This window comes from Oncorhynchus kisutch, linkage group LG27 (assembly GCF_002021735.2).
Source record: "Oncorhynchus kisutch isolate 150728-3 linkage group LG27, Okis_V2, whole genome shotgun sequence".
NCBI classification, from domain to species: Eukaryota; Metazoa; Chordata; class Actinopteri; order Salmoniformes; family Salmonidae; genus Oncorhynchus; species Oncorhynchus kisutch.
In genome coordinates this window covers 19942669-19970457 of record NC_034200.2, presented here as the reverse complement: position 1 = coordinate 19970457, position 27789 = coordinate 19942669, and the positions used below count along the sequence as shown (strand labels likewise).

General features: G+C 42.4%; 1 protein-coding gene across 1 annotated transcript in view; it reads right to left on the bottom strand.

The window, feature by feature from the left end:
• LOC109872321 (TGF-beta receptor type-1) overlaps positions 1-27789 on the bottom strand; it is a 94144-nt gene that overhangs the window by 24592 nt on the left and 41763 nt on the right. Inside the window, exons 2-6 of the mRNA XM_020463518.2 lie at positions 21890-22144; positions 10997-11233; positions 7832-8062; positions 7226-7393; positions 6921-7077 (exon numbers count right to left, since the gene is read on the bottom strand). Coding sequence (XP_020319107.1) covers positions 6921-7077; positions 7226-7393; positions 7832-8062; positions 10997-11233; positions 21890-22144 — 1048 coding nt within the window. The remainder of the gene's footprint in view (positions 1-6920; positions 7078-7225; positions 7394-7831; positions 8063-10996; positions 11234-21889; positions 22145-27789) is intronic.

Sequence of the window (27789 nt, the reverse complement as noted above, 5' to 3'; positions counted from 1 at the left end):
GCGCTGCGTGGTGGGAGGCCCGCGTGTGTGTTCCTGCGTTGAAGAGACGGTTGGCAGCAGACGCAGAGCGACATCAGTGAAGGGGATTGGCTGTGACATGCTCCTGCCCAATGCTTGCTAGTGTCTGCTGAGACCAGCCAAGCCTCCCAGCACTGCTCTACACGCCCCATGATGCAACACATCACAATCAACATGCCTCCCTCACACTCCCATCCATCCCTCTGTACAGCCTTAGCTTGACACAGGTAACCATTTTCACACCCACATCTATCCTTTACACATCAAATCTCACATCCTTACTAATTCCTTTTAGCACTGGAAACCACACTGGAGTGGACACATTGTCCTCTTAATTATAAGACAGAAATAATGTACATTTGTGAGAAATAGCATTAGTGTAGAAAATACAAGTAATGCAGGCAATACTTTAAAGACATGCTCCGGAACTACTAAGTATATTTTAAATGTGTAGTTCATACAAGCATAATCTATGAGCAGAATTACTGTCGTACCTTAAATTCCCTAGTTTGAAAGCTAATTTCCCCTACACCCCCCCCCCCCCCCCCCACGCGGGCCAGCCCACTAGCGATTCGAGGCCTAGCCAATGAGTTTTAGCGCCTTGTCATTTGAGTGACATCTAGCAAGATGCACACAGAAGAGCGAGAGAGAGAGAGCAATGATGTGGTGCACATACAGTACCAGTCAAGTGTGGACACACCTACTCATTCAGGGGCTTTTCCTTTATTTTGACTATTTTCTACATTGTAGAATAATAGTGAAGACATTAAAACTATGAAATAACACATATGGAATCATGAAACAAGGAAAAAAAAGTGTTAAACAAATCAAAAATATATTTTATATATTTGAGATTCTTCAAAGTAGCCACCCTTTGCCTTGATGACAGCTTTGCACACTTTTGGCATTCTCTCAACCAGCTTCACCTGGAATGATTTTCCAACCATCTTGAAAGACCTCAACCATCTCAATTGGGTTGAGGTTGGGTGATTGTGGAGGCCAGGTCATGTGATGCAGCACTACATCACTCTCCATCTTGGTCAAATAGCCCTTACACAGCCTGGAGGTGTTAGGTCATTGTCCTGTTGAAAAACAAATGAAATCCCATCTGGTTTGCTAAATACTTCTAAATAAATCACTGACAGTGTCACCAGCAAAGCACCCCCACACCACCTACTACATGCTTCACGGTGGGAACCACACATGCGGAGATCATCGGTTCACCTACTCTGTGTCTCACAAAGACATGGCGGTTGGAACCAAAAATCTCAAATTTAGACCAAAGGACAGGTTTCCACAGGTCTAATGTCCATTGCTCGTGTTTCTTGGCCCAAGCAAGTCTCTTCTTCTTATCGGTGCCCTTTAGTAGTGGTTTCTTTGCAGCAATTTGACATGACGGCCTGATTTACACAGTGTCCTCTAAACAGTTGATGTTGAGATGTGTCGGTTACTTGAACTCTGAAGAATTTATTTGGGCTTCAATTTCTGAGGCTGGTAACTGTAAGGAACTTCTCCTCTGCAGCAGATATAACTCTTGGTCTTCCTTTCCTGTGGTGGTCCTCATGTGAGCCAGTTTCATCATAGCGTTTGATGGTTTTTGCAACTGCACTTAAAGAAACTTTCAAAGTTCTTGACTGACCTTCATGTCTTAAAGTAATGATGGGCTGTCGTGTCTCTTTGTTAATTTGAGATGTTCTTGCCTTAATATGGACTTGGTCTTTAACAAATAGGGCTATCTTCTGTATACCACCCCTACCTTGTCACATCACAACTGATTGACTCAAAGCATTAAGAAGGAAAGAAATTCCAAAAATTAACTTCTACCAAGGCACACCTGTTAACTTAAATGCATTCCAGGTGACTACCTCATGAAGCTGGTTGAGAGAATGCCAAGAGTGTGAAAGCTGTCATCAAGGCAAAGGGTGGCTACTTTGAATAATATATATTTTGATTTAACACTTTTTTGGTTACTACATGATTCCATATGTGTTATTTCATAGTTTTGATGTCTTCACTATTATTCTACAATGTAGAAAATAATAAAAATATTGAAAATCCCTTGGTTGAGTAAATGTCCAAACTTTTGACTGATACTGTATCTGCACATGTGACATAGTACAACATTTTCAGGAACCACTTTTAGCTTGTGAGCTCTAATTTCAGAACTACTGGCTAAAAAGTATAAAAAAGTACAGGAGAATCTTTAAACTTCTACCTGAGTAGAGTAATGGACCAAACAGATCAGATTTCAATCCTTTGCCAACACCTGCTCCGTCTACTGAGCCGTTTAAGATTTCAGAGATAAAAGTTGGATCTACTCCTCAGCACTCTTTCCCCCTTCACTCCTCAGCTCTCCCACTATCACCCACAGGCATCTAATATCAACAGGCTCTATGACTAAGATGTGATTTTCCCTGAGCACAAGCCACAGACAGACTCAATACTGACGGCACACTAGTAAGGGCATACACAGCCGTGTGGATTAAGGCATCAGAGAAAAACAATGTAACCTGCACTCAACTAGAGTTATGGTTCATCCAAATAAGATTACAAATTACATTAATTATAAATCTGTGCTTCTATATGTGTTTTTGTGTTTCAAGTTATATTACTCGTATTTACAGGATACACATGGTATACACTGTCCAATGAAATGCTTACTTGTAGGTTCCTTCGACAATGCAACAATACGAAATAAATTATAAGAATACAAAAGTAAATGGCTCAGTGGAATAGAATAAAACATTAGCATAAGAATAAACATTTAGAATAAACATTTTAGCATAAGTATAATACATGAATGAAGGCACGTGTGTGTTTGAATAAAATCAACTATGCTGAACAAAAATATAAAACGTAACGATTTCAAAGATTTTACTGAGTTAGTTCATAAGGAAATCAGTCAATTTAAATAAATAAATTAGGCCCCAATCTATGGGCAAGGTTTTAGCCATGGGTGGGCCTTGGAGGGCATAGGCTCATCAACTTGGCAGCCAGGCCCACCCACTGGAGGTAGGCCCTGCATTCAGAATTTGTTTTTCTCCCAGGGCTTTATTACAGATAGAAATACTCCTCAGCACCCCCCACCCCCACACAAACGATCCCGCAGGTGAAGAAACAGGATGTGGAGGTCCTGAGCTGTTGTGGTTACACGTGGTCTGCAGTTGTGAGCATGCTTGAACATCCTGCTAAATTCTGTAAAAGGACATTGGAGGCAGTTTTCGGTAGAGAAATTAACATTCAATTCTCTGGCAACAGCTCTGGTGGACATTCCTGCAGTCAGCATGCCAATTGCACGATTCCTCAAAACATGAGACATCTATGGCATTGCGTTGTGTGACAAAACTGCACATTTTAGAGTGGCCTTTCATTGCCCCCAGCTCAAGGCGCACCTGTGTAATGATCATGCTGTTTAATCAGCCTCTTGCTATGCCACACCTATCAGGTGGCTGGATTATTTTTGCAAAGGAGAAATGCTCACTAACAGGGATTTAAACAAATTTGTGCACACAATTTGAGAGAAATAAGCTTTTTCTGCATATGGAAAATGTATGTTTTTTTTTCAGCTCATGAAACATGGGACCAACACTTTACATGTTGCGTTTATATTATTATAACTTTACCCCCCTTTTCATGGTATCCAATTGGTAGTTACGATCTAGTCTCATCGCTGCATCTTATCCAACGGGCTTGGGAGAGGCGAAGGTCAAGTTATGCATCCTCCAAAACATCACCCACCAAGCCTCGCTGCTTTTTAAACACCATGGACCCACACAGCCATCATACTGGAAGGAGACGCATTCTGTCTCCTAGAGAGGAAAGTACTAATCAATCCCATAACAACAGCAAAGGACCTTGTGAAGATGCTGGAGGAAACAGGTACAAAAGTATCTATATCCACAGTAAAACGAGTTCTATATCGACATAACCTGAAAGGCCGCTCCGCAAGGAAGAAGCCAAAGATCCAAAACAGCCATAAAAAAGCCAGACTACGATTTACTACTGCACATGGGGACAAAGATTGTACTTTTTGGAGAAATGTCCTCTGGTCTGATGAAACAAAAATATAACTGTTTGGCCATAATGACCATCGTTATGTTTGGAGGAAAAAGGGGGAGGCTTGCAAGCCAAAGAACACAATCTCAACCGTGAAGCACGGGGGTGGCAGCATAATTTTGTGAGGGTGCTTTGCTGCAGGAAGGACTGGTGCACTTCACAAAATAGATGGCATCATGAGGTAGGAAAATTATGTGGATATAATGAAGCAAAATCTCAAGACATCTGTCAGGAAGTTAAAGCTTGGTTGCAAATGGGTCTTCCAAATGTACAAGCATACAAGCATACTTCCAAAATTGAGGCAAAATGGCTTAAGGACAACAAAGTCATGGTATTAGAGTGGCCATCACAAAGCCCTGACCTCAATCCCATGGAAAATGTGTGGAAAGAACTGAAAAAGCGTGTGCGAGCAAGGAGGCCTACAAACCTAACTCAGTTCACCAGCTCTGTCAGGAGGAACGGGCCACAATTCACCCAATTTATTGTGGGAAGCTTGTGGAAGGCTACCAAAAACGTTCCACCCAAGTTAAACAATTTAAAGGCAAAGCTACCAAATACTAATTAAGTGTATGTAAACTTCTGACCCACTGGGAATGTGATGAAATAAATAAAAATCTGAAATAAATCATTCTCTCTACTCTTATTCTGACATCTCACATTCTTAAAATAAAGTGGTGATCCTAACTGACCTAAGACAGGGAATTGTTACAGTATTAAATATCAGGAATTGTGAAAAACTGAGTTTAAATGTATTTGGCTAAGGTGTATGTAAAATTATAAAAGAATTACTGACAGTGTCACCAGCAAAGCACCCCCACAACACCTCCTCCATAATTCCTGGTGGGAACCACACATGCAGAGCTCATCTGTTCACCCACTCCGCATCTCACAAAGACACGGCGGTTAGAACCAAAAATCTCAATTTGGACTCCATTGGTCTAATGTCCATTGCTCATGTTTCTTGGCCCAAGCAAGTCTCTTCTCAACCCAATTGGGATGGTTTGTGATGAGTTGGACCGCAGAGTGAAGGAAAAGCAGCCAACAAGTGCTCAGCATATGTGGGAACTCCTACAAGATGGTTAGAAAAGCCTTCCAGGTGAAGCTGGTTGAAAGAATGCCAAGTGTGTGCAAAGCTGTCATCAAGGCAAAGGGTGGCTACTTTGAAGAATCTCAAATAGATTGATTTGTTTAACACTTTTTGGGGGTTACATGATTCCATGTGCTATTTCATAGTTTGGATGTCTTCACTATTATTCTACTATGCAGAAAATAGTAAAAAATAAAATAAGAGCACTTGTAAAAGTAGGTATGTCAACTTTTGACTGGTAACAGTCCATTACTTTAAATTACAAACTCCAAGCGGGCCGTCATGTGCCTTTTACTGTGGGATGGCTTCCATCTGGTCACTCTACCATAAAGGCCTGATTGGTGGAGTGCTGAAGAGATGGTTGTCCTTCTGGAAGGTTATCCCATCTCCACAGAGGAACTCTAGAGCTCTGTCAAGAGTGACCATCAGGGTCTTGGTCATCTCCCTGACCAAGGCCCTTTTCCCCTGATTTCTCAGTTTGGCTGGGCGTCCAGATTTAGGAAGAGCCTTGGTGGTTCCAAACTTCTTTCATTCAAGAATGATGGAGGCCACTGTGTTCTTGGAGACCTTTAATGCTGCAGAAATGTTTTGGTACCCTTCCCCAGATCTGTGCCGCAACACAATCCTGTCTCGGAGCTCTATGGACAAATCCTTCGACCTCATGGCTTGGTTTTCGCTCTGACATGCACATGTCAACTGTGGGACCTTATATAGACAGGTGTGTACCTTTCCAAATCTTCTCCAATCAATTGAATTTACCACAGGTTGACTCCAATCAATTTGTAGAAACATCAAGGATGATTAATGGAAACAGGATACACCTGAGCTCAATTTCAAGTCTCATAGTAAAGGATCTGAATACTTATGGAAGTAAGGTGTCTCTTGTTTTCTTATACAAACATTTCTAAAAACCTGTTTTAACTATGGGGTATTGTGTGCAGATTGAGGAGGAAAAACATGTATTTAATTCATTTAAGAATAAAGCTGTAACATAACAAAATGTGGAAAAAGTCAAGAGGCCTGAATACTTTCTGAATACACTGTATATGGATGATGTATAAAGCCAGGAACATTTAACAGCTAGGCTAATGATTATAGACGCAATTAAGTTGGCGTTTCCTCTTTCCTACATTTTCTGAAGACAATTAAGACAAGGGCTGTTTTCTCACTCCGCTGCTGCCTATGCTGCATTGTTCTGAAGACCAATATGCTGGTTAACTTTAATATTATGCACATATGAACATAGGAAAACAATTCAAAAGGTGCACTGAAGATGTTTCAGAACCGCGGACAGCGACCGCTATCCAACGCAGGAGAAAGCACATTTGTTATAAAATAATATATTTATTTGTGTTGTACAATTCTTTTTACATAACATGTCTTATGCCCGATGTCCACCAGATGCATATACATTTTGTTTTGCCGGATGCCTAGCCCATATTTTCAGTACAATAAAGCATGCGGTACGCAGGACCGCAGCCTAGTGTGTGTTGCGTGCTGCTCCATTGACAATGAATAACTTCCGCCGGAGCGCCATGAGTTTGATGCATCTGGTGGACATGAGGCCTTAGAGTGATGGACCGTGCCATCCCAGGGGGCTCTGCAATGGATTAGTCCACTGAGACAGGCGCGTATCAGACAGGTGTCTTGCGCACCAAAAATGTAAAATTGCAACTGCTCGACTAAAGAAATTCCGGTCGACCCACAGCCTATCTACCAACCCTCTAAATGGAGTCATCCCTACTGTGCAGCCAGTCACCTCTTGGTTCCCACTCTGTGATTGGGGGCGATGTCGATGGTGTCGGTGGCGGAGTCGTGGCGGACAGCCAATCCCAGGTCAGCGATGCAGCAGGTACCATTCTTCTTCACCAGGATGTTCTTAGACTTCAGGTCGCGGTGGGCGATGGCTGGTTTACCTGGGGGGAGAGGGTGGGAGAGAAGTGGAAAAGGAAAATAGCTATACAGAGAAAGGAAAAGCTGAGTGCAGAGTAAAACCACCACATTTCATAACTCTATATATATGTTATGTGGATACATGTGCCACATTTGATTGGTCCTCCTCACCTTGCGTGCCGACAATCTCCATGTGCAGGTGAGCCAGGCCACTGGAGGTGGACAAGGACAGCTTGATCATGCCCTCCACTGTCACCGTGTACCTGTTCAAGTAGTCAAACAGGGAGCCATGCTCATGGTAATCTGATACCAGCCACAGCTGGGTCCACGTGCCGTTATCTTTGAGGAGAGCAAGGACAGCGAGAGGGGCAGAGGGAGGAGAGTGTGAAAGAGAGTGAGCTACCGTATCCTATTCCACAGGGAAACACTTTACATAATGATTGCACTTACAACAGATTATCTCATCATTGAAAGGCTGCCTGCTAGCATCCTGACAATACTGTCTGGGTCCCAGCCAAACACACAGTTCTCACTGCTTGTCAGCTGATTTAGGCATGTGTGGCTTCTAAGTACACTGACACAAATTTAAGAGCATTATAGAAGTCATAGAAAATAGAACCGGTACTGGGTCATGTTCAGTAAGGCACACTGTAGAAACATATTTTACAACAGAAAATAAAAACCTGGCCACTTATTGGACAAGTTCAGAAAGTACCTTCCTGTTTCTAAATGTTTTCTCCCTAATGAACACAACGCTGGCCCAATGTGCCCTCTGACCTTTGTTGTCAGCAGCGATGAAGCCCAGGATGTTCTCATGGCGCAGCATGACCGTCTGGTAGATCTCAGCCTCGCGGAACCACGAGCGTTCCTCCCGAGATGAGAAGATCTTAACGGCCACCTCCTCTCCTCGCCAGCGGCCCCGCCACACCTCCCCGAACCTCCCCTTCCCAATGCTCTCCTGCAGGATAATGGTCCTTGCTATGGTCCTCTGCACCAGCAGGGGCAGGCCTGCAGAAGGGGATGGAGAGAGAGCACAGTTATGAGGCAAGGGTTTTAGGATATTTTTGAAAGCAGTTCAAGCAGACCTTGAGTAAAAAGCAAGCCATTAGATCCAAAATGTGTCTTTGTTGATAAATCCAATGTGTGCTCAAGGCCAGATTTGACGAACATTGAGGGAGACAGATGTACAGTCGTGGCCAAAAGTTTTGAGAATGACAAATATTAATTTTCACAAAGTCTGCAGCCTCAGTTTGTATGATGTCAATTTGCATATACTCCAGAATGTTATGAAGAGTGATCAGATGAATTGCAAAATCCATCTTTGCCATGCAAATGAACTGAATCCCCAAAAAACATTTCCACTGCATTTCAGCCCTGCCACAAAAGGACCAGCTGAAATCATGCCAGTGTTTCTCTCGTTAACACAGGTGTGAGTGTTGACGAGGACAAGGCTGAAGATCACTCTGTCATGCTGATTGAGTTTGAATAACAGACTGGAAGCTTCAAAAGGAAGGTGGTGCTTAGAATCATTGTTCTTCCTTTGTCAATCATGGTTATCTGCAAAGGAAACACGTGCCGTCATCATTGCTTTGCACAAAAAGGGCTTCACAGGCAAGGAGATTGCTGCCAGTAAGATTGCACCTAAATTAACCATTTATCGGATATCATCAAGAACTTCAAGGAGAGCGGTTCAATTGTTGTGAAGAAGGCTTCAGGCCGCCCAAGAAAGTCCGGCAAGCGCCAGGACCGTCTCCTAAAGTTGATTCAGCTGTGGGATCAGGGCACCACCAGTACAGAGCTTGCTCAGGAATGACACCAGGCAGGTGTGAGTGCATCTGCACGCACAGCGAGGCAAATACTGAGGATGGCCTGGTGTCAAGAAGAGCAGCAAAGAAGCCACTTCTCTCCAGGAAAAACATCAGGGACAGACTGATATTCTGCAAAAGGTACAGGGATCGGACTGCTGAGGACTGGGGTAAAGTAATTTTCTCTGATGAATCCCCTTTCCGATTGCTTGGGTCATCAGGAAAAAAGCTTGTCTGGAGAAGACAAGGTGAACGCTACAATCAGTCCTGTGTCATGCCAACAGTAAAGCATCATGAGACCATTAATGTGTGGGGCTGCTTCTCAGCCAAGGGAGTGGGCCGCACTCAAAATTTTGAACACAGCCATGAATAAAGAATGGTACCAACACATCCTCCGAGAGCAACTTCTCCCAACCATCCAGGAACAGTTTGGTGATGAACAATGCCTTTTCCAGCATGATGGAGCACCTTGCCATAAGGCAAAAGTGATAACTAAGCGGTTCGGGGAACAAAGCATCGATATTTTAGGTCCATGGCCAGGAAACTCCCCAGACCTTAATCCCATTGAGAACTTGTGGTCAATCCTCAAGAAGCGGGTAGACAAACAAAACAAAAAAAAATCTGACAAACTCCAAGCATTGATCATGCAAGAATGGGCTGCCATCAGTCAGGATGTGGCCCAGAAGTTAATTGACAGCATACCAGGGCGGATTGCAGAGGTCTTGAAAAAGAAGGGCCAACACTGCAAATATTGACTCTGCATCAACTTCATGTAATTGTCAACAAAAGCCTTTGACACTTATGAAATGCTTGTAATTATACTTCAGTATTCCATAGTAACATCTGACAAAAATATCTAAAGACACTGAAGCAGCAGACTTTGTGGAAATTAATATTTGGGTCATTCTCAAAACTTTTGTCCACGACTGTACAGTAAGAAAACATCAACAGTCAGACCTGCAGCTATTCTGTTTCAAAGACGTAGAACAAAAAGTATCTGAGAATAGAACAAATTAACACTGTCTGAAGAGTTACAATCTTCAATGTTCTCTCATTCTCTAATTTGGAGGTCCTCTGTCTGTCTGGTTTCATCTGGTGTATGTGTACATAAAACAATCTACAGCGTGCTTCTGCCCACATTCCGGCTGCCTGGCTGGTCTGCATTCTTTCCATTCTCTTAAACCTGGCCATTAAAACTCAATGAGCGGAGAGAATAGCCAGCAAGTTCGTGCCAGTTCGAGGGCAGAGAAAAACAAATACTGTCCCGACCTCGCTTCAACAGAGGGTTCATTTTTGAGACAAACTTGCCCTAACAAGAGTTACTAAATAACTTTTAATCTCAAGTTCTATGGACAGTTAATGTAAAAGCCCTTAGAGGATGATGGCCACACATGAGATGTTGACACATCAAAAGGGTTGGCTGTAAGAATGTATGATGAGGCTATGATGATAGGTCAAAACTATGTGATTGGAAACATGAATTAGATTATATTTCTCTGATTGAATGATGGTCCTTGTCTGGTAGCAGTATGTCCCAGCCTAGCCGGCTGCTAGGCTGATGTATTAATGAACACACGTCTCCTTATCATTCACTGAATCAGTCATAGCAAAGAACATTTCCAGCAGCATATTGGCTCTCATCTCGCAAACCACTCTTTTCGAATTTAACAATTGAAGAGTATTGAACAACTTCTTCAATACAACCCACTGAGTATATGAGAAACTAAGAGCTCGCAAGGTCAGGATTGCAGCTCTATGGAAACAACTTCTAAGCCTTTTCAGAACAACTTACATAAGCGGTCAGTTAATGACATTTGTCTGTGCCTACAGACAGACTTGTCCATTGGGCTGATATAACTATGACACAAATCCTCAAAGTATCCCCCCACCTCTAGATGGAATACTTTAATCAATCCTAAGGGAGATTATAGCACTCCAAGGTGTGAAACCTGTATTGGTAAAGAGATGGGACGCTATTATGTTAGCTTCAGGAACATCTTAATGAGGATAAAACTGGACATATTGTACAGAGCATTATGGGTACTGTAATAGACCATGCTACAACTCTAAGCTCTGTTGAAAATGTATCTCCCAAAGAGTGTGATAAATGTACAGTACATCAAACTACAAAACCCACCTGATCCGGAGCCTGAGGTGGTCATGTCGTAGATGAGGTCTTTGAGGGTGTGGCCGTCAGCTAGGAAGGGGTGGTCCATGGTAGGGTCTTCCTCGTTGGGCACACGGCGGTGGACGACAGAGCGGCTGTGGCACACGTAGAACACCAGCAGCAGCACAAAGCACAGCACACACACCGGCCCTGCGATGACAGCCGCCAGGGCTACTGGGCTCAGGGGGGGCGTACGGGCTGTGGGGACTAAGAAGGGGTGGGGGGGCGGGGGATGATCCAATCGCTGATTACTTTTTTGTACAACACCCCTCATTTTGATGTCCCCACAAACGACTTCAACGTCAGGCCGTCTCAGTCTGAAGTATGTAGCAAACATAGAGCAGGGGAAAAATTATGTTTGAGTCATCAGGCAACCGGCTATCACCAATCGCAGGAAATCAGTCAGTCCGTAAGAGACAAACGCAGGCTGTTTAGTCTGTCCGTAAGAGACAATCGCAGGCTGTTTAGTCTGTCCGTAAGAGACAGTTTCCATCAAAATAACTTCCTTACATAATACACACAGCTTTTTTGGGAGTGATAACAAAGTAAGAACTGATAGGATTCCTTTGAAAACACTGCAACAGCCTTGTTGAAACAACAAAAGCATTTCCCAATACTGGCTAGACTTTCTCATATTGACTTGCTGAGAATCAGAAAAGTGTAATCTGCACACAGCGCTGAGACGTGAGAGTGATCAAATATTAAAATGGTACTTTAAGTCAGGCGCTTTCTTTTCTCAGAATAAGGGCCGTCGTGGGACTTCATTACGAAGAATCAAAACTTGCTTCTGGAGCTTTTAAACCGTTCAACTGCCTGGCCACTGCCTGTCAAATCTTTCCAATATTCACAGCTGCACACATAGAGAGGAAGGCTTACTAATGGCTCTGCTATTGCTGTGACACAGCTGAATGACACTACTGTATGGTGAGACAGAGGACATCTGCTGACTATCATACTGAAAAGCACAGCATGGAGGCAGTTTTAGACCCATGACCAAGAATGACAGCACTGAGGTACTTCTTTCTGACCACAAGAGCTAAACCTGACAGCGTGTCCAGGCAGGGACATTGCCTCAGACATAAACAATACATATAGGACCAGTTTCCTTATCAAAGATTAACCCTCTAGAGTCTAAGCTGGTGGCTAATTTGATTAAACATTTGGCATTACTGCCATTAGCCCATAGAAATGCATTGAATAACAGATTCACTACATGGAACAACAAGATAGTCAAAAAGGAAGTTTGTTCTGAAGTGTCTGTCTATCTGAGAGAAATAAGAAAGAAGGGGAAACACGGACATGAATTTAACCCCTTATTTTAGGTACTAAACTATCTCCATATATACTTCTATTAATTTTTTTAACTAGTACTGGGAACCATCAGACAAATTGTGTGAGCAGACCAACCGACAAGTACGTGTTTGTGAGAGTCATCTTTCCAGAGAGGTCATAATAGTTTTTAGAACAAACCATTCGGATGTAACAGTAGTTTTCATGAGTAGACTAATTTTTGTGATGTCTCAATCTGACTAACACCCCTCTAGCTCTGCAACCTTTCACCGCAGATGCAGAAGGGCGATATCGGCGGATGCCGTGGATTGAGACGCATCCCATGCAAAAAAACATCTCCAGCTTAAAACAGACAGATTTTGATGGGGATTTTTTTAGTCGACTGGTTGATTGTTTGGTCTGTTGTTTGGCCGAGATTTTTTTTAGTCGAGCAGTGGCAAATATATATTTAAAACATGTATGGCACACGAGGATGGCACACCAGTATCACATTTACCTCAAATTACCATCAATTCTAATCTAAAATATTTGTTTGATTACGCTAATTGCTGTTGATGCATTCAATATATTATTTATACTACAGTCTTACTGTTGCCATTGTAGGAGTGGACACGTTGTTTGCAGAGCGTACAACCTAGGCTACACTTGTGAGAGAAGTTTTGGTTTATTTTTATTCTATTTAGAAGTTGTCAATTTGTTCATTGTCTTGTTTGGAGCGCTCCTGTCAATCTTGAGTAAGCACACACACCTGATTACGCATAGGAGTAGGCTAGGCTACCTGGCTTGCGTGAAAATGTAGATTTATAAATGCCCATTTGGGGGTCTGATACTATTTCTGATTGTCTTAACTCAACATCACTGTGTAGCTTCTCAAAGTAATTTGTTTACCTACTGTTTGAGGCAAAGCAAAGTCTGTTTTTACATCCATTGAGAATGAAAATAGTTCAACGTAGCCCATTTGAAAAATCTTTCCTGCTCTCTCCCTTTCAAAAACCACTCAGAGTGAAAGGGGAAAAAAATGTCATGCTCGGATTTGGTGGAAACGTCATAAAATAGGCCTACCTGATTACTTCTTATCCCTTACGCAACTAACCCACAGTTGTGTCTTTCCGGAGCTCAGTGGGCCAGGAAATTGAGTGCCCAGAATATTTTGTTAAATGTTGCGAGTTTGCTAGCACCATCTTCAAGCCAGACAAAGTTAATAGTTAAAACAGGTCATGCGTAGCCAATGTGATTTATAGGATATTTTCTACAGGCTGCAATGTTTATTCGAGTGGCTTTATGTATGCTATTGTTACATATTGTCAATGGAAGTTACTTTTAGATTTGTATAATTGACTGGCCCCTCCGTCGCAACGTTACCTGAACGCCCATCTGCGGCCCGCTAATCGTTAGCTGTCTTATCGGCTGCTATCTGAATAGGTCTATCGGACCTAATTTTCTTGGGCCACTATAACTATTTTGCCAATTGGATTGGTCCCTTCTACCACACGGAACCCCACTAATCTGCCGACGGAAACGCACGAGGTGGCTAAGAACAGACCTCCATCTACTGCCAGCTTGCTACCCATGGCCCGGCTAGCTGTCTGAATCGCCATGACCCCAACCAACCTCACTACTCACTGGACCCTTATGATCACTCGGCTAAGCATGCCTCACCTTAATGTCAATATGCCTTGTCCATTGCTGTTCTGGTTAGTGTTTATTGGCTTATTTCACTGTAGAGCCTCTAGCCCTGCTCATTATACCTTATCCAACCTTTCAGTTCCACCACCCACATATGCGATGACATCACCTGGTATCAATGATGTTTCTAGAGACAATATCTCTCTCAATCACTCAATGCCTAGGTTTACCTCCACTGTATTCACATCCTACCATACCTTTGTCTGTACATTATACCTTGAAGCGATTTTATCGCCCCCAGAAACCTTCTCCTTTTACTCTCTGTTCCGGACGTCCTAGATGACCAATTCTCATAGCTTTGAGCCATACCCTTATCCTACTCCTCTGTTCCTCTGGTGATGTAGAGGTGAATCCAGGCCCTGCAGTGCCTAAGCTCCACTCCTATTCCCCAGGCGCTCTCTTTTGATGACTTCTGTAACTGTAATAGCCTTGGTTTCATGCATGTTAACATTAGAAGCCTCCTCCCTAAGTTTGTTTTATTCACTGCTTTAGCACACTCTGCCAACCCGGATGTCCTAGCCGTGTCTGAATTCTAGCTTAGGAAGACCATCAAAAACTCTGAAATCTCAATCCCTAACTACAACATTTTCAGACAAGATAGAATGGCCAAAGGGGGCGGTGTTGCAATCTACTGCAGAGATAGCCTGCAGAGTTCTGTCCTACTGTCCAGGTCTGTACCCAAACAATTTGAACTTCTACTTTTAAAAATCCACCTCTAAAAACAAGTATCTCACTGTTGCCGCCTGCTATATATAGACCACCCTCTGCCCCCAGCTGTGCTCTGGACACCATAAGTGAACTGATTGCCCCCCATCTATCTTCAGAGCTCGTGCTGCTAGGTGACCTAAACTGGGACATGCATAACTACTTGGTGACAGGGGGCAGTATTTTCACATCTGGATGAAATGCCCAAATTCAACTTCCTGCTACTCATCCCCAGAAGATATGCATATTATTAGTAGATTTGAAAACACGCTGAAGTTTCTAAAACTGTTTGAATCATGTCTGTGAGTATAACAGAACTTATTTAGCAGGCGAAAACCCAAGGACAAACCATTCAGATTTATTTTTGAGGTCACTCTCTTTTCAATGAGTTTTCATTGGAATCCAGATTTCTAAGGGACCTTCTTGCAGTCCCTACCGCTTCCACTAGATGGCAACAGTCTTTAGAAATTGGTTGAGGTTTTTCCATTGTGTAATGAAGTAGCCCTGTTCAGAACGAGGGTCACTTCAAGTGTACTGTTAGAGGCGCATGACCAGAAAGCTAGCTACAGTTTGTTTTCCTCCTGTATTGAACACAGATCATCCCGTCTTCAATTTTATCGATTATTAACGTTTAAAAATACCTAAAGTTGTATTACAAAAGTAGTTTGAAATGTTTTGGCAAAGTTTACAGGTAACTTTTGAGATATTTTGTAGTCACGTTGCGCAAGTTGGAACCGGTGTTTTTCTGGATCAAACGCACCAAATAAATGGACATTTTGGATATATATCGACGGAATTAATCGAACAAAAGGACCATTTATGATGTTTATGGGACATATTGTAGTGCCAACAAAAGAAGCTCGTCAAAGGTAAGGCATGAATTATATTTTTATTTCTGCGTTTTGTGTCGCGCCTGCAGTGTTGAAATATGCTTTCCTCTCTTTGTTGACGGAGGTGCTATCCGCAGATAATAGCATCGTTTGCTTTCGCTGAAAAGCCTTTTTGAAATCGGACATGTTGGCTGGATTCACAACAAGTGTAGCTTTAATTTGGTATCTTACATGTGTGATTTCATGAACGTTTGACTTTTATAGTAATTTATTTGAATTTGGCGCTCTGCATTTTCACTGGCTTTTGGCCAGGTGGGACGCATCCCACATATCCCAGAGGTTAACACCCCAGTCATCATACAATCTAAGCTTGATGCCCTCAATCTCACACAAATTATCAATGAACCTACCAGGTACCATCCCAAAGCCGTAAACACGGGCACCCTCATAGATATCATCCTAACCAACTTTCCCTCTAAATACCCCTCTGCTGTTTTCAACCAAGATCTCAGCGATCACTGCCTCATTGCCTGCACCCGTAATGGGTCAGAGTTCAAACGACCTCCACTAATCACTGTCAAATGCTCCCTGGAACACTTCAGCGAGCAGGCCTTTCTAATGGACCTGGCCCGGGTATCCTGGAAGGATATTGACCTCACCCTGTCAGTAGAGGATGCCTGGTTATTTTTTTTTTTAAATGCCTTCCTCACCATCTTAAATAAGCATGCCCCATTCAAGAAATGTAGAACCAGGAACAGATATAGCCCTAGGTTCTCTCCAGACCGGACTGCCCTTAACCAACAAAAAAAACATCCTGTGGCATTCTGCATTAGCATCGAACAGCTCCCGTGATATGCAACTTTTCAGGGAAGTTAGAAACCAATATACACAGGCAGTTAGAAAAGCCAAGGCTAGCTTTTTCAAGCAGACTCAAACACGTTCTGGGACACTGTAAAATCCATGGAGAATAAGAGCACCTACTTCCAGCTGCCCACTGCACTGTGGATAGGAAACTCTGTCACCACCAATAATCACCAATACATTTCCATAAGCATTTTTCTACGGCTGGCCATGCTTTCCACCTGGCATAATCGCATGGTGTGCTTTCGCAGTAAAGCCTTGTTGATTTCGGACACTGTGGTTGGATTTACAAGAAGTTTATCTTTAAAATGGTGGATAATACTTTTATGTTTGAGGAATTTTAATTAGGAATTTGTTGTTTTGAATTTGGCACCCTGCAATTTCACTGGCTGTTGTCGAGGTGGGACGCTAGCGTACCAGAGAGGTTAACTTTTTATGGCTGCAGGGGCAGTATTGAGTAGCTTGGATGAAAGGTGCCCAGAGTAAACGGCCTGCTCCTCAGTCCCAGTTGCTAATATATGCATATTATTAGTAGTATTGGATAGAAAACCCCCTGAAGTTTCTAAAACTGTTTGAATGATGTATGTGAGTATAACAGAACTCACATGGCAGGCAAAAACCGAGGAAGAAATCCAAACAGGAAGTGAGAAATCTGAGGTTGGTCTCAATTTTCAACCCAGGCCCTATTGAATTCACAGTGGGATATGGATGAAGTTGCACTTCCTAGGACTTCCACTAGATGTCAACCGTCTTTGGAAACTTGAATGAGGCTTCTACTGTGATGTGGGGCTGAATGAGAGGGGAATGAGTCAGGAATGAGTCAGGTCAGGTTAGAGCGTTGGACTCGTAATCGAAACAATCGAACAATCACTCAAACAAACAAACATGGGGTAACAGAGGGTTAAATAATGAACAAGTAATTGGGGAATTGAAACCAGGTGTGTAAGACAAAGACAAAGCCTAGTGGTTAGAGCATTGGGCTAGTAACCGAAAGGTTGCAAGGTCGAATCCCCGAGCTTACAAGGTACAAATCTGTCGTTCTGCCCCTCAACAACCCACTGTTCCTAGGCCGTCATTGAAAATAAGAATTTGTTCTTATTAACTGACTTGCCTAGTTAAATAAAGGTTAAAAAAAATTATAATAATAAAAAAAGTTACTGGCAGATAGCCATTTCCTGGTCACGCGCATTTTACATGATAGCGACCTGCGTTCCATGGCTCCTCTACACACAGTTTGGAACTTTGAAGATTTATGATAAAAACATCCTAAAGATTGATTCTGTACTTAGTTTGAAATGTTTCTACGACCTGTAACATAACTTTTTGAAGTTTTTGTCGAACATTATGCCTGACCTGCACGACCGTTTGGATATGTGTACCTAACGCCCTAACAAAAGTAGCTACTTAGACATAAATAATGGACATTATCGAACAAAGCAAACATTTATTGTGGAACTGCGATTCCTGGAATGCATTCTGATGAAGATCATCAAAGTTAAGAGAATATTTATAATGTCATTTCTGAATTCTGTTGACTCCAACATGGCGGAAAATTGTATTTGTTTTCTGAGCGCTGTCTCAGATTATTGCATGGTTTGCTTTTTCCGTAGGGTTTAAAAAAAATCTGACACAGCGCTTGCATTAAGGACTGGTATATCTATATTTCCATGTCTAACACTTGAATTTTCATCGACATTTATAATGAGTATTTCTGTAAAATGATGATGAACTAGTGAAAACAACGCGCCAATGTATACAGAGATTCTTTTATATAAATATGAACTTTATCAAACAAAACATACATGTATTGTGTAACATGTAGTCCTATCAGTGTCATCTGATGAAGATCATCAAAGGTTAGTGATTCATTTTATCTCTATTTGTGTTTTTGTGACTCCTCTCTTTGGCTGGAAAAATGGCTGTGTTTTTCTTCAGCTTGGTGGTGACCTAACAATCGTTTGTGGTGCTTTCGCTGTGAAGCCTATTTGAAATCGGACACTGTGGTGGTATTAACAACAAGATTACCTTTAAAACGGTATAAGATAACCGGCCGCGACCAGGAGGTCTGTGGGGTGACGCACAATTGGCCTAGCGTCGTCTGGGTTAGGGAGGGTTTGGCTGGTAGGGAAATCCTTGTCTCATCGCGCACCAGCGACTCATGTGGCGGGCCGGGCACAGTGCGCGCTAACCAAGGTTGCCAGGTGCACGGTGTTTCCTACGACACATTAGTGCGGCTGGCTTCCGGGTTGGATGGCGCTGTGTTAAGAAGCAGTGCGGCTTGGTTGGGTTGTGTATCGGAGGACGCATGACTTTCAACCTTCGTCTCTCCCGAGCCCGTATGGGAGTTGTAGCGATGACACAAGATAGTAACTACTAAACAATTGGATACCACGAAATTGGGGAGAAAGGGGTTTAAGATACATGTATGTTTGAGGAATTTTTATTATGAGATTTGTTTTGAATTTGGCGCCCTGCACTTTCACTGGCTGTTGTCATATCGGTCCCGTTAACGGGATTGCAGCCCAAAAAAGTGGCTTTAGAAGCTTCTGATAGGCTACCATCAAACCCAGTGCCTCTTTGCTTGACATCATGGGAAAATCAAAAGAAAATCAGCCAGGAGCTCAATAAAAAAAATTGGAGACCTCCACAAGTCTGGTTCATCCTTGGGAGCAATTTCCAAACGCCTGAAGGTACCACGTTCATCTTTACAAACAATAGTATGCAAGTATAAATACCATGGGACCACGCAGCCGTCATGCCGCTCAGGAAGAAGAGGCGTTCTGTCTCCTAGAGATGAACGTACTTTGGAGCGAAAACTGCAAATCAATCCCAGAACAACAGCAAAGGACCTTGTGAAGATGCTGGAGGAAACAGGTACAAAAGTATCTATATCCACAGTAAGAGTCCTATATCGACATAACCTGAAAGGCCGCTCAGCAAGGAAGAGGCCACTGCTCCAAAACCACCATAAAAAGCCAGACTACAGTTTGCAACAGCACATGGGGACAAAAATCGTACTTTTTGGAGAAATGTCCTCTGGTCTGTTGAAACAAAAATAGAACTGTTTGGCCATAATGACCATCGTTATGTTTGGATGAAAAGGGGGAGGCTAGCAAGCCAAAGAACACCATCCCAACCGTGAATCACAGGGGTGGCAGCATCATGTTGTGGGGGTGCTTTGCTGCAGGAGGGACTGGTGCACTTCACAAAATAGATGGCATCATGAGCTAGGAAAATTATGTGGATATATTGAAGCAACATATCCAGACATCAGTCAGGAAGTTAAAGCTTGGTCGCAAATGGGTCTTCCAAATGGACAATGACCCCAAGCATACTTCCAAAATAGCTAACCTCTTAAGTCGACCCCCTACTTTTTCAAACATTCTGTTAAAAATCGCGCAACATTTCGGCGTCCTGCTACTCATGCGAGGAATATAGTATATGCATATGATTAGTATGTGTGGATAGAAAACACTCTGACGTTTCTAAAACTGGTTAAATCACGGCTGTGACTATAACAGAGCGTGTGTTTCATCGAAAAGCGCAAGAAGATATGGTCACTGAAAACTGAAAAAAGTATCAATGCGCCACTTGCATGGATTGTTGAATGGAAACTAAATTAAATGGGGCCGAGATTGCAATTCCTACAGCTTCCACACGATGTCGCCAGTCTCGTCATTTCCGGTGACTTTGTTTCTTGGTCAAACCTACTAGAGAGATCACTTTCCATCCGGTCTCCGACAGGAAGGTTTGGAAGAGAGATTTTGGAAGATGATTTGAAATCGTGGAGCTATTGAATACACATCGCCCCGTGATCAATTTGATAGATTATTAACGTTTACTGATACCTAAAGTTGGATTACAAAAGTATTTCGAAGTGTTTTGTGAAAGTTTATCGTCGACTTTTTAAATAAAAAAAATGACGTAGCGTTTTCAAACTGTTTTTTCACAGTTTCCATAGATGGCTATTTTGGGTATATATGGACCGATTTAATCGAAAAAAAGACCCAATAGTGATGTTTATGGGACATATAGGAGTGCCAACAAAGAAGTTTGTCAAAGGTAATGAAAGTTTTATATTTTATTTCTGCTATTTGTGTAGCGCCGGCTACGCGAAATCTTTTGTTTACGTCGCATTCAGGTATTTCGGGGTGTTGCATGCTATCAGATAATAGCTTCTCATGCTTTCGCCGAAAAGCATTTTAATAATCTGACTTGTTGGCTTTAATTCACTACCCTGCATGTGTGTTTTAATGAACGTTTGAGTTTTAACGAGTGCTATTAGCATTTGGCGTAGCGCATTTGCATTTGCTGATGGCTAGATGAGACGACTGCGTCTCGGGTCGACGTAAGGACAACAAAGTCAAGGTATTGGAGTGGCCATCACAAAGCCCTGACCTCAATCCTATAGAAAATGTGTGGGCAGAACTGAAAAAGGACGCCTACAAACCTGACTCAGTTACACCAGCTCTGTCAGAGGAATGGGCCAAAATTCACCCAACTTATTGTGGGAAGCTTGTGGAAGGCTACCTGAAATGTTTGACACAAATTAAACAATTTATAGGCAATGCTACCAAATACTAATTGAGTGTATGTAAACTTCTGACCCACTGGGAATGTGATGAAAGAAATTAAAGCTGAAAAACAAAAATGGCTCTACTATTATTCTGACATTTCACATTCTTAAAATAAAGTGGTGATCCTAACTGACCTAAAACAGGGCATTTTTACTAGGATTAAATGTCAGGATTTGTGAAAAACTGAGCTTAAATGTACATGGCTAAGGTGTATGTAAATTTCCGACTTCAACTGTATATACTTGTGATGGTGAGAAATTATTTTTGGCCTGAATACAGCCATGTCAACCCTTTGGGAAGAATTAAACTTGGTTAAGCTTCTCTAGTGTCCGCGAGTTATTTACTCAGAAAAATAAGAACCTAACAGCATGTAAGATAACCCGCCTAGCTAATGTTAGCTAGCTAGCTAGAATTCGTAACATTTTGTACATTTTTCTAAGTCGTGAAATATTGTATGTTTTGCAAATTATTAACATACTGTATAACACAAAATTGTAATTAATAAAATATCATATGAAATGGGCGATGTACATCCACAAATTAATACATACCACACGAAAAATAACATTTCATACTAAAATGGAGGGTCCCAAATTTATTTTTGTTTGACATGTATTCTAAAGTGAAAAATCAGTCTCCATGCCATTGTTATCATGTTGTTGCCCATTCCTAATCCCTACCCCAAAGCATTTTTGTATATCTGAAATGATTGAGAAAGTATAAGTAATATGGTAATATGATGAGAGGTATGGTAATATGTTGGGCAACATTTTCACCATACCACTTCCTTCTATTTACTCCCTTCAGATCTACTGTACACAGTTGCACTGCAATTGCCTATGAACTAGTGGTGGATTTGGGGCAGGGCATGCGAGTGTGTGAGAGCTGAGACTCGAGCCATATCAGACACTTACATGTCAACGAGTAGTCGCCCGGATCGGGGTCTTTGTTACACATGTCTGTGTTGCAGCAGACAGGGACCACCCCAGTGTTCTCTTTTTTCGATGGGGCGCAGACAAATGGCCTGTCCTTAGGGATGAGGTCTGCCTCAGGTAAACACATGCTCCCCTGTGCCACCATCTTACTGCCTGACTTCACGAAGGACACAAAGCACAGGCCGTCCGTGTAGCAGGTGCTGTTACTACACCACTGGCAGTGGCACTGCAATGCTAAAGGAGGAAAGAGAGAAAGGTAGTTATTGATTACACATAACACAGAAAAAGAAGGGACATGGGTCTTTCTATAAACTAAAGTATCCGTGAGCATGTCTTGTAGTGGACAGCTGTTTGGAGCTGATACAAAGTAATTAATGACCATTTGCCTTTTTTTGTGTCAAAATATTAAGCTGTAAAAGGGGGGGGGGAACATCGATACTCTCAATATAATTCATGAGTTGAATCAAACCCTGTTTAAACAGGGGTGTTAACATTTAAATGTTAAAAACAAAGTTGGGATCTTTAACGTAAAATTAAAACAAAAAAAAACACTAACCAAAAAAACAAACAATGTTGCCCATTTAATTACAATCAGTGCAGTTATCACTAAACATTATTTTCTATGTCATAGCGAATAGGTGAAGGCATGCAAGATGAAGATTACCAAAACACACAGTGCATTCTGAAAGTACTCAGACACTCAGCACATTTTCTTACGTTACAGCCTTATTCTAAAATTGATTTAAATTTTAAAAAAAAGATCAATCTACACACAATCCCCCATAATGAAAAAGCAAAAAACAGGTTTAGAAATCTTAGCAAATGTATAAAAAAAAAAAACGGAAATATCTTATTTACATAAGTATTCAGACCCTTTGCTATGAGACTTAAAATTGAGCTCAGGTGCATCCTGTTTCCATTGATCATCCTTGCAATGTTTCTACAACTTGGAGTCCGCTTGTGGTAAATTCAATTGATTGGACATGATTTGGAAAGGCACACAACTGTCTATATAAAAAGGTCCCACAGTTGACTGTGCATGTCAGAGCAACACCAATGATCGTGTTGAAGCACAGATCTGGGTTTGGGTACCAAAAGAATTCTGCAGCATTGAAGGTCCACAAGAACAAAGAGGCCTCCATCATTCTTGAATGGAAGAAGTTTGGAAACACCAAGACAATTCCTAGAGCTGGCTACCTGGCGAAACTGAGCAATCGGGGGAGAAGGGCCTTGGTCAGGGAGGTGACCAAGAATCCGATGGCCACTCTTGATAGAGCTCCTCTGTGGAGATGGGAGAACCTTACAGAAGGACAACCATCTCTGCAGTACCAAATCAGGCCTTTATGATAGAGTGGCCAGACAGAATCCACTCCTTAGTAAAAGGCACATGATAGCCAACTTGGAGTTTGCCAAAAGGCACCTAAAAAGGACTCTCTGACCATGATAAACAATATTCTCTGGTCTGATCAAACAAAGATTAAATTCTTTGGCCTGAATGCCAAGTGTCATGTCTGGAGGAAACCAGGCACTGCTCACCATGGCAACACAATCCCTAAGGTAAAGCATGGGGGTGTGGCAGAATCATGCTGTAGGGATATTTTTCAGCGGAAGGGACGGGGAGACTAGTCAGGATCGAGGGAAAGATGAACGAAGCAAAGTACTGAGAGATCCTTGATGAAAACCTGCTCCAGAGCACTCAGGACCTCAGACTGGGATTGAAGGTTTACCTTCCGACAGGACAAAGCCCTAAGCACACAGCCAAGACAACGCAGTGGCTTCGGGACAAGTCTCTGACTGTTCAAGTGGCCCAGCCAGAGCCCGGACTTTAACCCAATAGAACATCTCCGGAGAGACCTGAAAATTGCTGTGCTGCTCCCCATCCAACCTGACAGAGCTTGAGAGGATCTGCAGAGAAGAATGGGATATACAGGTGTGCAAAGCTTGTAGAGCAAAACCCAAGATTTGAGGCTGTAATCACTGCCAATGGTGCTTTAACAGACCAATGACTGTTCATCTGGGTAAATGGGTGGACTTTAGAACAGCTTATCATCCAATCAGGGCTGTGTATGTAAATATCTTCACATTTGTTTCCTAACACCCACATGATCAGACTGAACATTAAGGGCCAAAAGGAGGCTCAGGAAAATAAATGATTCAAAATCAAATGTATTGGTCACATACACGTGTTTAACGGATGTTATTTCAGGTGTAGCGAAATACTTATGCTTCTAGCTCTGACAGTACAGTAATATCTAACAGTTTCACAACATATACACATAAATCTAAGTAAGAAATTGATTAAGAATATATACACGTCAGAGCGGCATTGGACTAAGATAGTGGTATAGTATAGAATACAGTATACACATATGATATGGGTGATGCAATATTTATTTAACTAGGCAAGTCAGTAAAGAACAAATTCTTATTTACAATGATGGCCTAACGGGGAACAGTGGGTTAACTGCCTTGTTCAGGGGCAGAACGACAGATTTTTACCTTGTCAGCTCGAGGAATCGATCCAGCAACCTTTCGGTTACTGGCCCAACGCTCTAACCACTTTGCTACCTGAAGCCCCAAATACATATGAGATGAGTAATGCATGATACGAAGACATTAAGGAAATGAAACACTAGCCACTTTAATAAAGCGGCCAGTGATTCCTAAGCGATGTCTATAGGAAGCATCCTCTGATATGCTGGAGATGGCTGTTTAACAGTAAATGTTGTAATATATAATACAATACAGTATATACATATGAAATGGGTGATGCAATGTGTAAAACACAATTTAAAAATTGACTAAGATACCATAGAATAGTGTGGAGTGCAGGTTATACATACGAGATGAGTAATTCTAGATACAGAAACATTAAAGTAGCTAGTGATCCATTTCTAAAAGTGGCCAGTGATTCCTAATCTATGTCCATAGGCAGCCGCCTCTGATGTGTTAGTGATGGCTGTTTAGCAGTCTGATGAGATTGAAAAACAGCTTCTGTCTCTTGGTCCCAGCTTTGATGCATTCAAAACAGAGTTATTTTCATTAAATAAACTGTGATTTATTAGACATACAGTGATATGAACAAAATTAGAAAGACTGCATGGGGGCTTTAATACCTGTCAAATACTTGCTTCCTCTGTCCTGAGAAGAGTTCAATTGCATTTCCTTGATTTGTTTCATCCTCAAAACCCATTGGATGAGAAGGTCAGAGGTCCTTCCCTCTCACCTTATACAATGGGTTGAGAAGGTGAGAAGAGAGGACATGAGGAATCGAGATTCTCCCCTTGATTTCCCCTCCCCCCCGATTCCTCACCTCCCTTTCAAAGCATATTGGGGGAGAGGAGTGAAGGTTCCTCCCCTCAGGCTAAAATGTATTTTCAAGCAGAGGCAAGGAGTAGAGGAAACGAGGACAGAGGAAGCAATAATTCGACAGCTAGTTCAGACACAGACTCACACAACATTTGTATTGATTATGATTTCATTATTATTACAATATTTCAATGATTTTGTTGACAGAACCCATTGTACTATATTACATATTAAAACAAAAAGAACAGAATAAGCATAGCCAAGTCAACACCTTAACATTTCTCTGTTTGTCCGGAATATAAACCAGCCATTGAAAATTGGCATTCTTTGTGCACAACAGGTAAGGATGTTCTTTCAGAGCAGTAATTTCAGGATAAATGTGATCACAGCAGCTGTGGTTTGTAAGTAGCCTACACAATGTGGTTGATAGTGGGTTGCAACCGCAGATGCTACAGGACACACCATAAGTAGCTGGAAAGTGTTGCTAATGCTTTTACTGCAACAGGAGAGTCCAGACTCTAGAGAGTTCTTATTCGTCAGCCTTTGGTCCCATAGCTCAGGTTACACAGGGAGGCTGGAAGGAGGTGTGTGTGTGTGTGTAACAGTGGCACCATGCAGAGCTGCAGCTAACACAGGCCAGATGTAGTGGGCCCTGCAATATACTCAACCTGCAGCGAGCTCCTGTGACCACACACCCCACACACACACACACACACAAACATCAGAGGAGCAACAGGCCAAACCTCAAAACAGCCTTGCATCAAACCACAGGGTAGAATTAAAGCAGTTTGGGATAGCAGGCTGGCTAGACTGACTTCTAGAGCTCTGGCTTGAAACAAGACCGGAGAGGGAGATAGAGGGCGGCCATTAAAGGAATGCTAGGAGTAAATGGACATCTGCTGCATTCCTAGAGAGAATCTTGGGGTCGGGACTTGAGTGGGAGTTGTAATGGCAGCAGTACTGCAGAGAGAGTCAGGGGAGGGAGAGTAGTTATGTGAGAGAGAATGGGCCATGGTAGAGTGGCAGTCTGATCATGTATCCTGTAGCACTGACTGAGGGATCCATCAAACCTGAGATAACTATTGTTTTAACTATGCTTTGTGGGAAGAAAAAAAAAATGGTTTTCCCGGGGGAAGAAAGTTACTTTGGAAGGGACAACAACTAATAGATATAAAAAATAAAGACTACTTTTTTAAAAGTTTTTGAATAGATATCTGATAAAGAAACTACTTTAAAAACATTCAGTGCATAACCTACTTAAGTATTCAGACCCTTTTGTTATGAGACTCAAAATTGAGCTCAGGTACATCCTGTTTCCATTGATCATCCTTGAGATGTTTCTACAACTTGACTGGAGTCCACTTGTGGTAAATTCAATTGATTGGACATGATTTGGAAAGGCACACACACTTATCTATATAAAAAGGTCCCACAGTTGACAGTGCATGTCAGAGCAAAAACCAAGCCATGAGGTCGAAGCAATTGTACGTAGAGCTCAGGATTATGTCGAGGCAAAGATCTAGGTAAGGGTACCAAAAAATGTCTGCAGCATTGAAGGTCCCCAAGAACACAGTGGCCTCCATCATTCTTAAATGGAAGAAGTTTGGAACCACCAAGACTCTACCTAGAGCTGGCTGCCGGGCCAAATTGAGCAATCGGGGGAAAAGGGCCTTGGTCAGGGAGGTGACCAAGAACCTGATGGTCACTCTTAACAGAGCTCTAGAGTTCCTCTGTGGAGAAGGTAGAACCTTCCAGAAGGACAACCATCTATGAGGGACTCCACCAACTCAGGCCTTTATGGTAGAGTGGTCAGACAGAAACCCCTCCTCAGTAAAAGGCACACTCAGAGTTTGGCAAAAGGCACCTAAAGGACTCGCAGACCATGAGGAATTCTCTGGTCTGATGAAACCAAAATTTTACTCTTTGGCCTGCATGCCAAGCGTCACATCTGGAGGAAACCTTGCACCGTCCCTACTGTGAAGCAAAGTGGTGGCAGCATCATGCTGTGGCGATGCTTTTCAGCGGCAGGGACTGGGAGACTAGTAAGGATTTAGGGCAAGATGAACAGAGCAAAGTACAGAGAGACCCTTGATGAAAACCTCCTCCAGAGAGCGCAGGAGCTCAGACTGGGGCGATGGTTCACCCAACAGGACAACAACCCTAAGCATATAGCCAAGACAACGCAAGAGTGGCTTCGGGATAAGTCTCTGAATGTCCTTGAGTGGCCCTGCCAGAACCCAGAATTGAACATCTCTGAAGAGACCTGAAAATAGATGTGCAGCAACACTCCCCATCTAACCGGAGAGCTTGAGATGATCTGCAGAGAAGAATGGGAGAAACTCTCCAAATACAAGTGTGCCAAGCTTGTAGCGTCATACACAAGACTCAAGGCTGAAATCCCTGCCAAAAGTGCTTCAACAAAAGTACTGAGTAAAGGGTCTGATTACTTAAGTAAATGTGATAAACTTTTTGAACTGTGTAAAAAACTTAACTGTTTTTGCTTTGTTATTATGGAGTATTTTCCAAATCATGTCCAAACCCCTCAAACACCATTGGGATGAATTGGAACG